At 31.8% G+C, this 15,749-nt stretch overlaps 1 protein-coding gene across 4 annotated transcripts in view; it reads right to left on the bottom strand.

The window, feature by feature from the left end:
- Window positions 1-15,749, bottom strand: part of HSPBAP1 (HSPB1 associated protein 1) — an 86,991-nt gene that overhangs the window by 62,294 nt on the left and 8,948 nt on the right. For 2 of the 4 annotated variants that reach the window (XM_085810861.1, XM_085810859.1), the window contains exon 2: window positions 8,098-8,284. In XM_085810861.1, the coding sequence (XP_085666987.1) occupies window positions 8,098-8,284 (187 nt within the window). Of the gene's footprint in view, window positions 1-6,392; window positions 6,479-8,097; window positions 8,285-11,384; window positions 11,633-15,749 lie in introns of those variants that run through there. The other 2 variants (XM_085810860.1, XM_085810862.1) reach the window with 2 other exon arrangements.

The raw sequence follows: 15,749 nt of genomic DNA on the forward strand, positions 1-15,749 counted from the left end.
AATTATCTAATTATCTATTTCAGTTATTGTTGATAATTGCGTTGTTCCTTAATCTTCAAATTGGATCCGGCTTATTATTTTTTGCAGACTGTAAGAGCAATTTTCTAAAAGTAAGCTTGAACTTTCGATTATGTCAAATAGAATTTCCGATGCTGGAGCTCCCAAAGGATCTAGAAAACGAAAGTATGTTTCGATGTCCATCAAACAAAAAACGAATTGCTACAAAAAATGGATAAAAGCATATCCTTTGTTTATCTAACCGTTCCGAAATCTGTTTATCAATTTCACGCTGCTCTGCGCAGGGGGGGGGGGCACGTCGCGGCGCGCAATGAACTGGAAGTTGATCTGTCAACACTATCGTTATCTTCAGGGCAGATGTTTTTATTTTAGTCGGCTTATAATTCCTTACTAAATGTAGTATTTAATTTCGATGTACTCCGTCTTTGATATGATTTAAATCAAATTCCTCGTCATTATAAATATCACGAATACAAATCACATAGTTTTCTGGTTGCAATTTTCTAATTTCGGCTATGAGTAAGGTATGCTTTACGCATACGCGCGTTAAAAGAAATGTTTAATAATGTAAACAAATAAATATTAGGCTTCTTTTTTGGTAAATTTGGATACCCTTTACTACATAATTGCTCATTATTTTATAAATTACGGTTTCATATTTTTAATTTTATAATTTCTGCATGCCATCTTACCAGATTTAAACTGATGATCTATAATCCGGAAAAATCGATAATCCGGAATCGCCGAAGTCCCGACGAGTCCGGATTAAAGACTTTTGACTGTATATATATATATACATATATATATATATATATATATATATATATATATTGAAGCTATTTACTCAGCTATTCAATCAGCAAAGAACAGAGAAACAAACTGACAGGGTCAGCCATTTATACTCTCACTTGCTATCTGAATTCACTCTAAGGACGAGAGTACCACACACAAATTTTCACAAAAAACATCTAGTTAGCATTTGTTTTTACCACTAGACATATTTGTTAAGGTGGAACTATATCACACTATTTCTGTTAAGGTGGAATTTATGGAGACTGGAGTGTGTTGAATTTCATGCTATTGCAGTATTTTTATTTTTCGCATTTTGTTTTGGAATGAAAGTGGAAATCATGGATGTATAATGTAAATAAACAGAGCTGGCTATTAACTGCTTCAGCTGATATAAACACATGAGGGTGTTCTTGATGCTTCTGAATACTTATGTTTTTATTTTTGGTCACATAGAAATATATATCTCATTGTTAAGACACAATAACATGCCGAATAAATACTAATTCAGAAGACAAACAACAAAAATCAGCGTTATATTTACAAAATTTCCACAGGACTCCATCTCATTGTTTTAGAGGCTTTTCTTTTTCATTCTTCCTATTTTGCTTGCTTGTTTGGCTAGCATTGAGAGGAATACATTGTGTATCATTTAGCAAAACATTTTTCATACTTCAAATGGCAAGGAAAATATAACGTTTAGAATTATTTCTGACAACTACCTGAATGTTCCTTTCATAATGTGCCAAAAATTGGAACAATTAGATCACAAATTTAATTCATGAGATTTTTTTTTTCAAAGTTAGGCTTCTTAATCTTAGCAACACAAACTTCCTCTCCCTACAAGACAATATATCCTGTTAGCGTGCCGTTCTGAAAGAGCAGTTCCATGACTAAGGCACTGGTTGCGAGATGTTCATGAAGCAAATTTTAAATCTTCAAAATAAACTAAAAGTTTTTTTTTTTATCTTATTTAATGTTGCAAATGCGGGTGACTGGAAACAGGATGAGTCCTAATTCACCAAATCCAGCTGGAGACAAATTATCGTGTGAACATTTCAGTCAGGTGTTACTTTAGAGACATTTATAGATTTTTTTTTTTTGATAAGAAATGCAAAAAATCCTTTATGCATTCACCAGGATTCGAACCATGGATCTCCCAATTACTAGTCGCAAGAGCTACCACTTACACTATGACAGTATAGAAAGAGGATAATTCTTTGCACGTATATATATATGTAAGATATAAGTTTGAGATCTTTCTAAATTACATAACACTACTGGCAAAAAGGAACTAAAATCTACAATTAGCCAATCACAGCATAGTTATACCTATGTACCTACTTAGCATAAATATTGCTTCACAAGCAACTATATCATTTTTTCTCTAACTTCTGCCATGCAAACATCTCTATGCTGCTATTCCCTCCTTTGTTCTTTATCTAAGATAATGTAACATGTATATAAAAATTACTGTAATTGCTTATGATCAAAATTTATATTTTCTATAAAGAAATGATTTTGATGTGCCTAAAAATAAAGAGGGTGATTTGCCGAAATTAGTTTTTGCGAACATTTTCTTCCTGCCTTTTCCACTCAGCCATCATGATTAGGCCTTAAAATATCACACACATATATACAGAAGAAGTTCAGAAATCTGCAATGCTTGGGACCAGACCAGAGGTTATGCAGATTTTAAGATTTCAGAACAGAAAAGATAAATCATAATATTCAGGCTAAAAGTGCAAAATAAATAAGGCATATTAGCTACATTTAAATAAATATTTATATACATTATTACATTAATTTATTATGTTATATTATTAATTTATATTAGTGATAACAGGGATATTTAAAAGAACTAAGGACACATACAATAAAGACATATAAAAATAAAGGATATTAATAAAGCATAAAAAGTTTCATTTTTTTATGTTTCAAGCATTTTTCTAATAGAGGTTTGTTTTAAAACTTTAGAGCGCTCCGAAGTAAGTTTTTTTCATTTTTTTTCGGTAAATTATATAGAGTCATAATTTCTAGCTCTGTGAGACAGCTCTGCTGTTCTACAAATTTCAGGTATTTTTCACCCTGTTCCAAACCCTCATTAAAAGATATTTTCTCAGTCCTATCAAATTCACTATCTGTATTGGAGTCAGAATCGTTTTCTTGCTGTGGCAAGTTCAAAACAGAGCCAATAATTTCATCATCTGAACACATCATCCATTCAAAGATATCTTCTTCTTGCAAAGCCTCCTAATTTAGTCTTTCTTTTGAATATAAAAGCAATTCTCTTGCTTTAACCCTTGCTACACTGACCCTAAAGACAGAAAATTCACTTTATCTCTTTCAGTTTCAATAAATAGAGAAGATGGCCATACATTCTGTCAGGAATTTGCTATGTTATTTGGGAAACAGAACTCCATAATTAAACTAACAAATAAATGCAGTCTTTGATACTGAAATTTTATTTATAATCACAAAGTGAAATAGAATGGTCACTTGAAAGAAGTTTTTTCAAAAACTCTGATTTATAGTGGCATTTAATACTGTGTATTACACCCTAGTCTATTGGATGGATCCAGGGCTGTGGAGTTGGGCAGAGTTTGGGGTAAAAAGAGTTGGAGCTGGAGTCGCTAAAAACAGGACGACTCCGACTCCAGTTTTTATTGGACAGTTTGAATTTGAAATTAAATTAATATGAATTGAAATAAAATTAATGACAATCTGAGTTATTATTTTTATTTATAGACTATATCATTAATAAACAGTTATTTTATATTTTATTGACATATTAATAAATAAATATAAGGGAGGAGGATGGGTGTGATATTTGCTATTAGTGATTAAACTGATTGATTTAGTTACAAATCCCACTGGTAAATTTAGGTAAGCAGCAAGAGCTTTCAAAATTAATGCCATTCTTAGGAAGCAAGTAGGAAAAGGAGCAATTATTAATCAAACAACGTGATAAGGAAGTACATATTTGATGATAAATAGGTTGTTAGAATTTGTAACTTTTTTAGAAGATGTAGAAAACTCTAATGTTTCAATAACAGAAACACTGTGGAATGATCTTGCAGAATTGGAGACTTTTCTTTCTACACCACATATAGGCACAAAATATATAGGCATATTTGCTATTAGTGATTAAACTGATTGATTTAGTTACAAATCTCACTGGTAAATTTAGGTAAGCAGCAAGAGCTTTCAAAATTAATGCCATTCTTAGGAAGCAAGTAGGAAAAGGAGCAATTATTAATCAAACAACGTGATAAGGAAGTACATATTTGATGATAAATAGGTTGTTAGAATTTGTAACTTTTTTAGAAGATGTAGAAAACTCTAATGTTTCAATAACAGAAACACTGTGGAATGATCTTGCAGAATTGGAGACTTTTCTTTCTACACCACATATAGGCACAAAATATATAGGCATATTTGCTATTAGTGATTAAACTGATTGATTTAGTTACAAATCTCACTGGTAAATTTAGGTAAGCAGCAAGAGCTTTCAAAATTAATGCCATTCTTAGGAAGCAAGTAGGAAAAGGAGCAATTATTAATCAAACAACGTGATAAGGAAGTACATATTTGATGATAAATAGGTTGTTAGAATTTGTAACTTTTTTAGAAGATGTAGAAAACTCTAATGTTTCAATAACAGAAACACTGTGGAATGATCTTGCAGAATTGGAGACTTTTCTTTCTACACCACATATAGGCACAAAATATATAGGCATATTTGCTATTAGTGATTAAACTGATTGATTTAGTTACAAATCTCACTGGTAAATTTAGGTAAGCAGCAAGAGCTTTCAAAATTAATGCCATTCTTAGGAAGCAAGTAGGAAAAGGAGCAATTATTAATCAAACAACGTGATAAGGAAGTACATATTTGATGATAAATAGGTTGTTAGAATTTGTAACTTTTTTAGAAGATGTAGGAAACTCTAATGTTTCAATAACAGAAACACTGTGGAATGATCTTGCAGAATTGGAGACTTTTCTTTCTACACCACATATAGGCACAAAAAAGCTGCAATCTGAAGAATTGACAGGAGGTGAGAATGGAAGAATGTGATGTTTGTTCTTTCTGAAATGGAGGGTTTATTGCAGAAGGAATCACTTCTTCAATGAAGAAAAGAGAAACTAGTTTGCTAGACAATGAGATCTTGATCGGTTCAATATATGAAGATCCCAAACACCAAATTTTCTTGGATGACAAACAAATTACAAAAGCAAAGAAAGCCATCTATGAACTTTCATTAAGAATGAAATTATTCTCAGAACAATTGGAAAATTCAAATCAGGGCAGTCAAACTGCAGACACTGCAATTAAGTCTCTATCATCACAGGAAGAGGATTAGATTTTGAGAAATATTTTTGGATTATATTGAAAAGGTTAAGGCAAAGCGATTGAAAATAAAGAACCAAGAGCCTTTTGAAATAAAAATGAAAAAATACAAGATTTCTACATGGCCTTTGAAGAAATAGAGATATGATTGTGCTTGCAAGACACCTCTTTTAGAACTTATAAAAATCTATCCTGAAAAGTTAAAAGAAGTAGCCCTAACAGTAACAGCTCTTCCTTCTGCTCAAGTTGGTATAGAAAGAGTCTTCTCAGCTCTGAAGTTTATCAAATCAGATCTATGGCCCTCCAACAAAGATTTTGCCATAGCTATACTGTTTCTTGGAAATAGCTAATGCCAGTTTTCCATTTCATAATAAATGCTAATTAACATAAAAATTAATATAAATAATTTGTTATGCCATCATTTTTTTTCCTTGTAGCATCTACTACTTCTTTTATTTAAAAAAAATAAGCTGTAACCCATGTGTATATGTTTAAATATATATAATGTTGTATGATCTTAAATTCATTTACTGCGAAAACAAGTTACTACTACTTGCACACTCTTTTAAGATAATCCTACTATAATTAAACTTAGGAGATAATATAATCAATTAATCCATATTATTTAGTAAATAAATTATTTACACACACACACACACACACATATTTATATATATATATATATATATATGAGGGAAATTCCAGGAGTCGGTCATTTTCCCTAAAAACTCCACAGCCCTGGTTGGATTAAGGATGAAGTATTTGGGGTAAAAAAAAAGTAACCCCACACTGTTACAAATGCCTTCTTAGCCTCTTTAATGAAATGCTCCATGAACCATTCGGTCATAAGTTGTTTCATGAAGAAGAAATTTTTATTACTCCTGTAAATCACAGGTACGGATTTCACTCCTTTCAGAGCTCTGGTGTTGGTCCTCTTCCCCAGTACCACTGGTTTGCATTTGTAAGGTCGAGCTGCATTGCTGCACACTAAAACTGTAATGCTTTCTTTAGCTTCTTCAAGTAAATGAATAAAGCAATTAATTAAATTAATTAAAAGTCAATTAAGAGTAGAAAATCAAATTTTTTAAAAAACCAGAGTAATTTAGAAACTCTTGCCTACAGGAAACTTTTCCAACACGAATTATGCATGTAAACCTAAAAAAAACTATATACAACAATTAAAATATAATAATAGAAATAATAATAAAAAGGCTAGTAAGTATATATTTACAGTCAAAAGTCTTTAATCTGGACTCATTGGAACTTCGATGATTCTGGATTATCGATTTTTCTGGATTATAGATCATCAGTTTAAATCTGGTAAGTTGGTATGCAGAAATTATAAAATTAAAAATATGAAACCGTAATTTATGAAATAAAGAACAATTATGATCTAAAGGGTACCAAAATAAAATTAAAAAAAAAAAAATAATAAAAAAAAAAAAAGTTTGATATTTATTTGTTTACTTTATTAAACATTTCTTTTAATGTAAGTTGCTTTAAGTTGCTTCGTTTTATGTGATAATACTTTCTCTTTAATTCTATAAACAGACATAATTTCTTGTTCAGTTACAAAGTTCCACTGTTCAAGTCCTATAATTGCTGTGTCGAGAATACCGATTAATTTGTTAATCGAAATTGTTTCGTTTTCAATAACCTCTGCGTCACTTTCTTCAGTATCGGTGTGTGTGGTGTGGTGTATTTAATTATGGCAAAGCACACTAGGGCTATCTGCCTAAAGGGAGGGATGCCTTCGTGGAGGACTTTCTAAAGGAAACTGGGTCGTATACACGTTACACATGGGGAAAACCACGAAAACACCCATGCAGCCAGCCCGTTCACGGGATTCGAACCTCAGACCGAACTACCAGTGTTCAGCGACTTTACCGCTCGGCCGCTGGTGGGCTTCTTCAGTATCGGAAGCGAATTATAATGACGAGAAATTTTATTTCAATCATATCAAAGACAGAGTACATCAAGATAAAATACTACATTTAGTAAGGAATTACAAGCCAAATAAAATAAAAACATCTGCCCTGAAGATAAGGATTGTGCTGACAGATCAACTTCCAGTTCATTGAGCGCCACGACGTCTCCCAACCCCCGCAGAGCAGCATGAAATTGATAAACAGATTTCGGAATGGTTAGAGAAAAAAGGATATGCCTTTATCCATTTTTTGCAGCAATTCCACTTTTTGTTTGATGGACATCGAAACATACTTTCGCTTTGTAGATTCTTTGGCAGCTCCAGCATCGGAAATTCTATTTGACATAATTGAAAGTTCAAGTTTAATTTTATAAAACTGCTCTAACAGTATGCAAAAAATAATAAGCCGGATCCGATTCGAAGATTAAGGAACAACGCAATCTGCAACATTAACTGAAATAGATAATTAGATAATTTTAGCTTAGCTTACACCGTCCGTTATACATTAAACGCGCATGCGTAAACGTATTATGTGCATGCGTGAACACATGTGTTGACGCATGCGCAGAAAGTTTGTAGCTTTGATGTCCGGATTATGTGTGTTCCAATTAACAACTTTTGACTGTATATAAGTTTGGTGCAGCTGATTGCAACCAAAAAGGGAGGTGTACAACTACATGCTATAGCAATCCTATATACAAAATTTCAATGTTCTGAGGCTACTTTTTTTTAAAAATTATGCAAGATACATACACACGTACGTATAGACACCATGAAAAGAAATCTCTACTGAATCCATTTTAAATTATAGTTTTATAATTCGTTTGGGGAAAAAAGAGTCCTTTATTCTGAAATACATATAACTGAAATTTATTTCTAATCCTAAAGCATATTACACACACACTCTTATTCTGAAACAAAGATGAGCTTTATTTCTTAAAAAATATGATTTTACTTATATATTTATCAGTCTATATATATAAACAAAAAAATAAAAACAAATGCTTACCATCAGAAGATTTGGGAGAAACACGAAACGTTAATTCAGGGTTTTCACATTTTTTAACTAAATCATTGACTGTTAGTGGTGCATGAACCCATGATTTCAATTGGTTCTTGATAAGAACTGGTACCATAGGGCAACATTCTGCATTTACCACATTTTGTGACACAGAATTTTCATGTGAATGTTGCATCTAAGGAAGTAAAACCATATCAGCCAAAGAAACAAAATAATTTTTTTTTTTTTTTTTTGTTAAATTGGAATTTTAATTTAGTTAACACTGAGACTTAAATTTCCAGATAATTGGACCTATACATTACTATATTTACACTACAAGAAAAATGAAATTTCTAGACTTATAAAAAAGGGGAGGGAACTGTTGGAGAAAAAAAATATGACTACAATAAAAAACAATTCCCCTGCCATAGACAGGCTATATGGCATAATTTTTAAGAAATTGAATTCACAATTTTAGTTCTTTAGACAAATGGCTTACTAATTTCCAAATTGTGTTCTATATTCCAATAACTTCACAGAAATGATACTTAAACTGTGTGCTTTTATAATTTGAATCATTGATGTATTGGTAATATAATAGCAAGAAGAACTAACAGGCATTATAACAAATCACTGTTTTTGAGAAGCACCAAGCAGATTACTAATAGGCTTGAAAATTATTTTCAGGGAAATAATATTGACAAGTTTGCATTACTTCAAGGATCTTTCAGAGCCAAAGGTCCACCTGAATTTACATATGTATGAGAAAATTTAACAAAATAATCTAATAAATAAACTGACTTTTAAATGATTAATACTTCATGTGTAATGACACATTTGTGCAGAGCTAGGTTTATAGCAGTCACTGTGATAAAACATACATGTAATGAGAAAAATCAATGTAAAACAAGAAATAAGACAGCTATGATTTCAAGGCTTTAAAAAATGTAGAATTTATGTTTATTAAACAATTATCATTTCTATTTTAGTCAGTTCTCACCAGGATGAAAACTGATTGATGTATACAAGAATAAAATTCTTGAATTTGGCAGAAAGCTTTTAGCAGCAACTGCTGACTGTCTTGATACTAGTTTTTCCCAGCTTCTGAATTTGTTTGAGTGAGCTTTAGCCTTTGTTTGTTTGTGTGAGTCGAAGGCATAACTGTACACATTGTCACACTGAAGGTCTATTGAAAAGTTTTGTTTTAAACCTTCTCTTGATTCAGTGTTACTTAATGTTAAAGGATTAGGACAGGTTCATAAGTTGCTGCCGTTCTTTACGGAGCCAGGATTGAACATTTTAGACAATGAATCGATTACGTAAAGAAAAAATATGCCAGCTCTCTAGTAATAGCAATTTATTTATTCAATGACCATAACTGTTCAAAATATGCACTGCTTTCATTTCTGAATTTGAAATAATGTACCATATATTTATAACTTCAATCATTTATAAATCTAACAGTATGAATGCGCATTATAAATGATAGGAGAATTTTGAATTCCGTCAAAAATTCTGACACATCAAAGGCATTACAAACTGACAATGTTTTCAAGAATAATTTCTTCAGCATTTCAGTAGCTCCCATAAATGACAGAGCACTTTTAACGTGCAAAACAAATTTGCTAAATCGCAGAGTAGATAAGCACGGCGACTAAAAATAATTATTATTAATTATATTCGAATATAATTTCTGATAGTGGAAGCTTTCCCCACCAATAGGCTCTAAAAAGTGGTGCAGTCAGGAAACATCTACTCCCAGATGATATATACATATATAGTACAAAGTCCGTAATCCGGACTTGTCGGGATTTTGGCGATTCTGGATTAGGGGTTTTTTTGGATTATAGATCTAGTAAGATGGCATGCAGAAATTATACAATTAAAAATATGAAACTGTAATTTATGAAATAAAGAGCAATTATGATCTGAAGGGTATCAAAATTTACAGAAAAAAAAAAGCTTAATATTTATTTGTTTACTTTATTAAACATTTCTTTCAATGTAAGTTGTTTAAGTTGCTTTGTTTTTTGTGCTAATACTTTCTCTTTAATTCTCTATTCTATAAACAGACATAATTTCTAGTTCAGTTACAAAGTTCCACTTTTCAAATACTGTAATTGCTGTGTCGAGAATACCGACTAACTTGTCAATCGAAATTTTTTTGTTTTCAATAACATTTCGTTTTCATTCTCTGTCACTTTCTTCACTATCGGAAGCGCGTATGTGTAAACGCTTTACTGGCTTTACGCGCATGCACAAGTTTGTGGCTTTGAGGTGCAGATTATAGATCATTCCGGATAATGGATGTCCGGATTACAGACTTTGTACTGTAGTACTTTTCACAGTAAGAGAAAATTTTATTCTTGGATGGTTCTTTTACTCATGTATATTCCTCTTGTCGTATGCATATTCTTCTTGCATTAGTTGTGAAAGGAGTTTTTGTAGGAGATAACTGTTTAAGAATTGTCAGAGATCTACAAATGAGTACATTGCATTTCTGAAATATTATATTAAGTAAAAAACAGTAACTGAGCAATGAAATGGACTTCAATAATATGACTGAAAATTTTGCTAATAGTAAAGAGGAATTTATATATATATATTGTTGGAATGTTTTATCTAAAAAAACATTTTTATGAATTATTTCCTTCTAAATAATTTTCATATTTTGTAGTATTTTTGGTGTGCATCCAGCAGATCTGGAAAATTAGGAACTGTCCTGGGTGGATGCTGGGTATAAAATTGAATACATGAGAAAATTCTTTAATTATTAGTAATTTGCTCCCAAGTTTTTTTATATATTTTAACTAACAGCATAACAAACAGACACCTATAAATTTTAGTGCATACATTTAGTCAGTGCCCTACAGGTAAAAGTTAACAGATATCAAATATATAATTCTTGCACATAATCAAGATGGATTTAGTGAAGACAGCAACAACATTAAGGCACATATACAGCCCAGTCTAACTTTAACGAAATTCAAAGGGCCGGAAATTACGTTTGCTATAACTGATCTGAGAAAAAAAAAAAAAAAAAAAAATTAATTATGTCATAAAAGAACGTAAAAAATTACTGACCCTCCCAAAAAAAGATTAATATGAATCATCACATCTACTCTAAGAAGTGAAACACACATCTCACTTTAAATTTACATGATGAATAACTCAACATAAATATTATAGTTTTAACCTTTCTTTTGAATTACACATTTATGACTATGAATAATTATTTTATTCATAAAAATATAAAAAAGATAAAAATTAATAACAAAAAATATTGATGAATTTACCTTTAAGTTCCAAGTACAAAAATAATTTATGGATTAGGATTATTCAAGTATGGCAAGCACACGTGGGCTAACCCTGCCTAAAGGGAGGGATGCCTTCGTGGAGGATTTTCTAAAGGAAACTGGCTCGTATACACGTTACACATGGGGAAAACCATGAAAATGCCCATGCAGCCAGCCCGTTCGAGGGACTCGAACCTTGGACCAAACTACCAGTGTTCAGCATCTTTACCGCTTGGCCGCTGGTGGGCCTACAAAAATAATGAATTTTTTGGCTCATGTAATGAAAACTGCAGGAAAATTTCATTTGTTTTTTGTTCAAAAACAGAAAAGATTGCATAACTTTTGATTCTAAAGTTTATATGAATAAAATCTCATTAATGAAATGCATCACAGCCTTGGCGTCTGCTGTGGTAGGGATTTCACTTTATGCATATTTGCTCAACATTTTCATCAGTCTCAGAAGAAGGGTTTTCGATGTTGGCTTTTCTCACTTTAATTTTTGTCACAATATATTTTTCACTTGGACCAACATGTTAAAAACAATTTGGGTTGGTTGAGTTGGTAATACTTTTCTAGTGCTAACATTCCATCAATAAGGGAAATGTAGTAATGAATGTATTTGTCATACTTCTCTAAAATGATTAAAACCAGTTGTTTCCCCTAACAACCCTTCAAACTTCTCATCCCTCCTATATCCCTGAGTAGCATCAATCTTGAATAAAGCTCATTCAGAACTTTAAATGGAATTAAGAGAAGTATTGATATTGATAGTTAGAACTCTTAGAATTAAAATACACCTGTACTGACTGCTTTTGTTAAGCAGGAAAAAAAAAAAAAAAAAAAAAAGAGGAAATGAAGGTAAAAGTAACACAAAGGTATTTTTTTTTTTACAAATGGAATGTGGATCCTAACATCCTAAATGTAAGTAATTTTTTTTAAAAAACTTAACAAAATTCTGGAAGAAATACAAAAAATATATAAAAATTTTTTAATTGAAACTATCCATAAACAGTAGCAAGTTGTTCAGCTGCTTCATCTTTCCAGCATAACTGAAGCTAGGATGAGTTCTCAACGATTTCTTAATGTTCTACCACAGTTACATCTGGTCTTTGAAAAACTACTGTACTTTTATAACACATTTCATCTTTATCCTCAAAGTCCTTAGGTACTTGATCTTCTTTTAAGTAAAAAGATAAACGGCGGCATCTACATGCACTTGTACATTTTCTGCTGAATGAAAAAGGAAACATCCAGAAATAATGTGGAGAATTAGTCACATTGGTTAGCAAAAACATGGCCCGATATCATCTGTGATTATATAAATTCACCACTCTTACGAACAGCCCTCCTATGTGCTAATAGGAATAAATGAAGTTTATGGTCCTAGTGCTATTGATTACAGGATATGAATAATGATATATGACACAGTATAAAGTCTGAAACCCGGATGTCCAACATCTGAAATGATCTAAAATCCAGACCTCCTGACTATAGCAGGACCTCTTTTTTTTTTTTTTTTTTTTTGGCTAGAATAGAGAAAGAATTAGATTCCGCTTTAGTACATACTTCAGGCATGGAGAGTAAACATTTTTTCATAATAAAGCATATGAAAGGTCTTGATTTTTATTTTCACTTTGGCGCTAAATAAAATACTTCCATGTTAGAAACAATCATTTATTAGATGAAATCTGCATGATCAATAATTTGGCTCTGTAGCCACCTTTTTGCTTGGCATACATCTCGAACCAAAACATTAAATATCAAAACATTATTGATTTTACATCTACTGAATAATTTATATCCCTAAGCCAACCTAGTGAATCATTATTTATTTTCGCTCTTTTCTGCATAATTATCAACACATAGCAGCTGGAGAAATGACTCACATAAACTAAACTCAATCGTGCAACAGCCCTACAGGCTATTGGCTACGGCCTAGAGTGTCCCAAAATCTGCTTTCTTGACCTTGGACCCCAGAGTGTATCAGCAATATGCCCTGGACAAGTGGTCAGCTTGTTGCAGGACCCTCCGGTGTTTAGTCCCCAAGCAAACTGGGTACTCATTTTATCGACCACTCAAGGGATGAAAGGCTTAATCAACCTTGCTCAGCCTGGGGATCATACCACGGACCTATGGTGCAGCTGTGTGACATGCTAGCCACTAATGACTGACATAGCAACGTCTAAACAATTTTTTTTAATGTTTTTTTTCCTTGACAACATAAAAGGTTATCATGCTGTTTAATGCTCAATTTGTAATGAATGTTAATGAAAATCTTTCATGTTGACACTATGCTAGTGATGATTACAGACTTCAGCTAATTGTGCTGAAGTGCTGAAGAGGAGAAATGTAACAGAAATTTCTTTCCATATGCAAAAAATTGATTTCTTAAATAATACTCATAAGCCAAAAGATTACATTTAAAGCTGTCTGAATTGAGAATAACTTATTCAGATATGCCAAGGATCAGAAGTGATGTGGCTGCACCAACAGAACTTAGGGAAGACAAAATTTTTAGAATTTAGAGGAGCACTGAGCAAAAAAATTAAGGAATATATCATCTTTAGGATTTAGGGAAGGCAATGGAATGCAAAATTTTTAGAATTTAGGTTAAGTGTTTGGCAGCAGGATTGGGGGCATGCTGAGATAGCAATGAGCCATTAAATGCCTAGCACCAATCTAGGATAAGTCTTAAATATATGTGGGAATCTATTTAGGACTTGCATAAGTCTTAAGCATGTGTGGAAAACCGGTGAAGTATAATAAATAACTAAACTAATAGTATAATTCAAACTTAACTCTTTCAGTGTGTGATAGAAACAAGACAAAATTTGGTGAAAGAACATGTCTGTAGTTGTCAATCTCATGATACATCACCAATAATATACAGTGGATATTAGCTAAGCTTTATGATGATAGCTGTGAATTTGAAGGTTTTCCACCGTGATGACAATACTCCAATCATATTACCACCTAACCGACGGTGAAATGTGCTTTATGATTTCAAAGTCAGAAAATATCACTAAAGTGAAGAAACTGACAAAGAAGTTGTCAAGAATGAAAAAATTTCAGTTGACAATTTAGTGGGAATTCTCAACATAGCAATTACACTGAATAATGGAACTTTGAAACTGAACATGAAATTATGTCTATCTATAGGATTAAAGAAAAAGTATTAGCCCAGAAAACATAGTAACTTAAACAATTTACATTGAAAGACATATTTAATAAAGCAAACAAATGTATATTGAGCTTTCTTTCAAAACTTTTCTATCCCTTCACATCGTAAATGTTTCACTTTATCATAAACCACAATTTCCTATTTTTAATTTTATGATTTCTACATATCATCTTCCTTGATTTAAACTAATATAATATCTGGAAAGATCTCCAATCTGGAATTGCAAAATTGCAAAGAGTCCAAATTTCAGACCAAGAACTGTATAAAATTTTTTAATTAAACTTTTCTACCAGGCCCATTACACTCATCTTAATCATTTTCTATGGAGAGAATTTTAAGCAATTTTTTAAGTTCGGCAAAAATAAAATTCATTCTGTGATCAAATGAATATGAGATAGTTCTAACAGAAAAATTTAGTTCTGCAATAGTTAAAGCTTCTTGACCCAGCATGAGGTTTTGTTGAATTCGTGAAGCACAAAAATTTGGATTAAATTATTAGGGTACTTTCTAATTAAACACACCCCTCTGAAAAGTATTCATGAAGCAACACACTATATTACCAAAATAGGAAACAAAATAGTTTGTTACAAGGAATTGCAATGGGACTGTGGAGTTTCCCACCTGATGTAAGAGAAAGCACTGTATTTCTTCAAAAATATGGTGTTTTGAGCAACAGAAAGGAAAAATCCACATTTCATGAAGTTGTACTCCGTAAGTGATTGGATTTTATGAGTTCAACTTTGAGATCTTTGATGTTTATTTGGTACATATGCATTTTCCTGCCTACCGGCCAAGTAGTCCAATTTAGCACCAATAATGGATGACCATACACTCTAGAATTCCACAGTAAACAATTGGATTTGACGTATGTTGCTGAAATTTTTGCCAATGATCAATGAAGTAATATGTAAGTATTCCTTTTTTTAAGTGAAAAACAGATCACTACGTACATGGGAAGAAAAAAAGCATGTAAAATGCCAAATTTTTTAAATTCTCTAATATTTTTTAAGCAAAAACAAATCACAGGTTCACTGGAAGAACACCACCACTCCCCCCCCAAAAAAAAATTACACATGGAATTCTTGAAAAAGGTAAAAGTTTTGTCATGGATGTTACTTGCTCTTTAAATTTTATTGATTTATTTCTCTTTTATGGAAATCTTAGTGCACTACCATTTTCAAAAT

Source organism: Stegodyphus dumicola, chromosome 2 (genome assembly GCF_044657685.1).
Source record: "Stegodyphus dumicola isolate Sdum_Otavi_A_Nest chromosome 2, ASM4465768v1".
Taxonomy (NCBI): Eukaryota; Metazoa; Arthropoda; class Arachnida; order Araneae; family Eresidae; genus Stegodyphus; species Stegodyphus dumicola.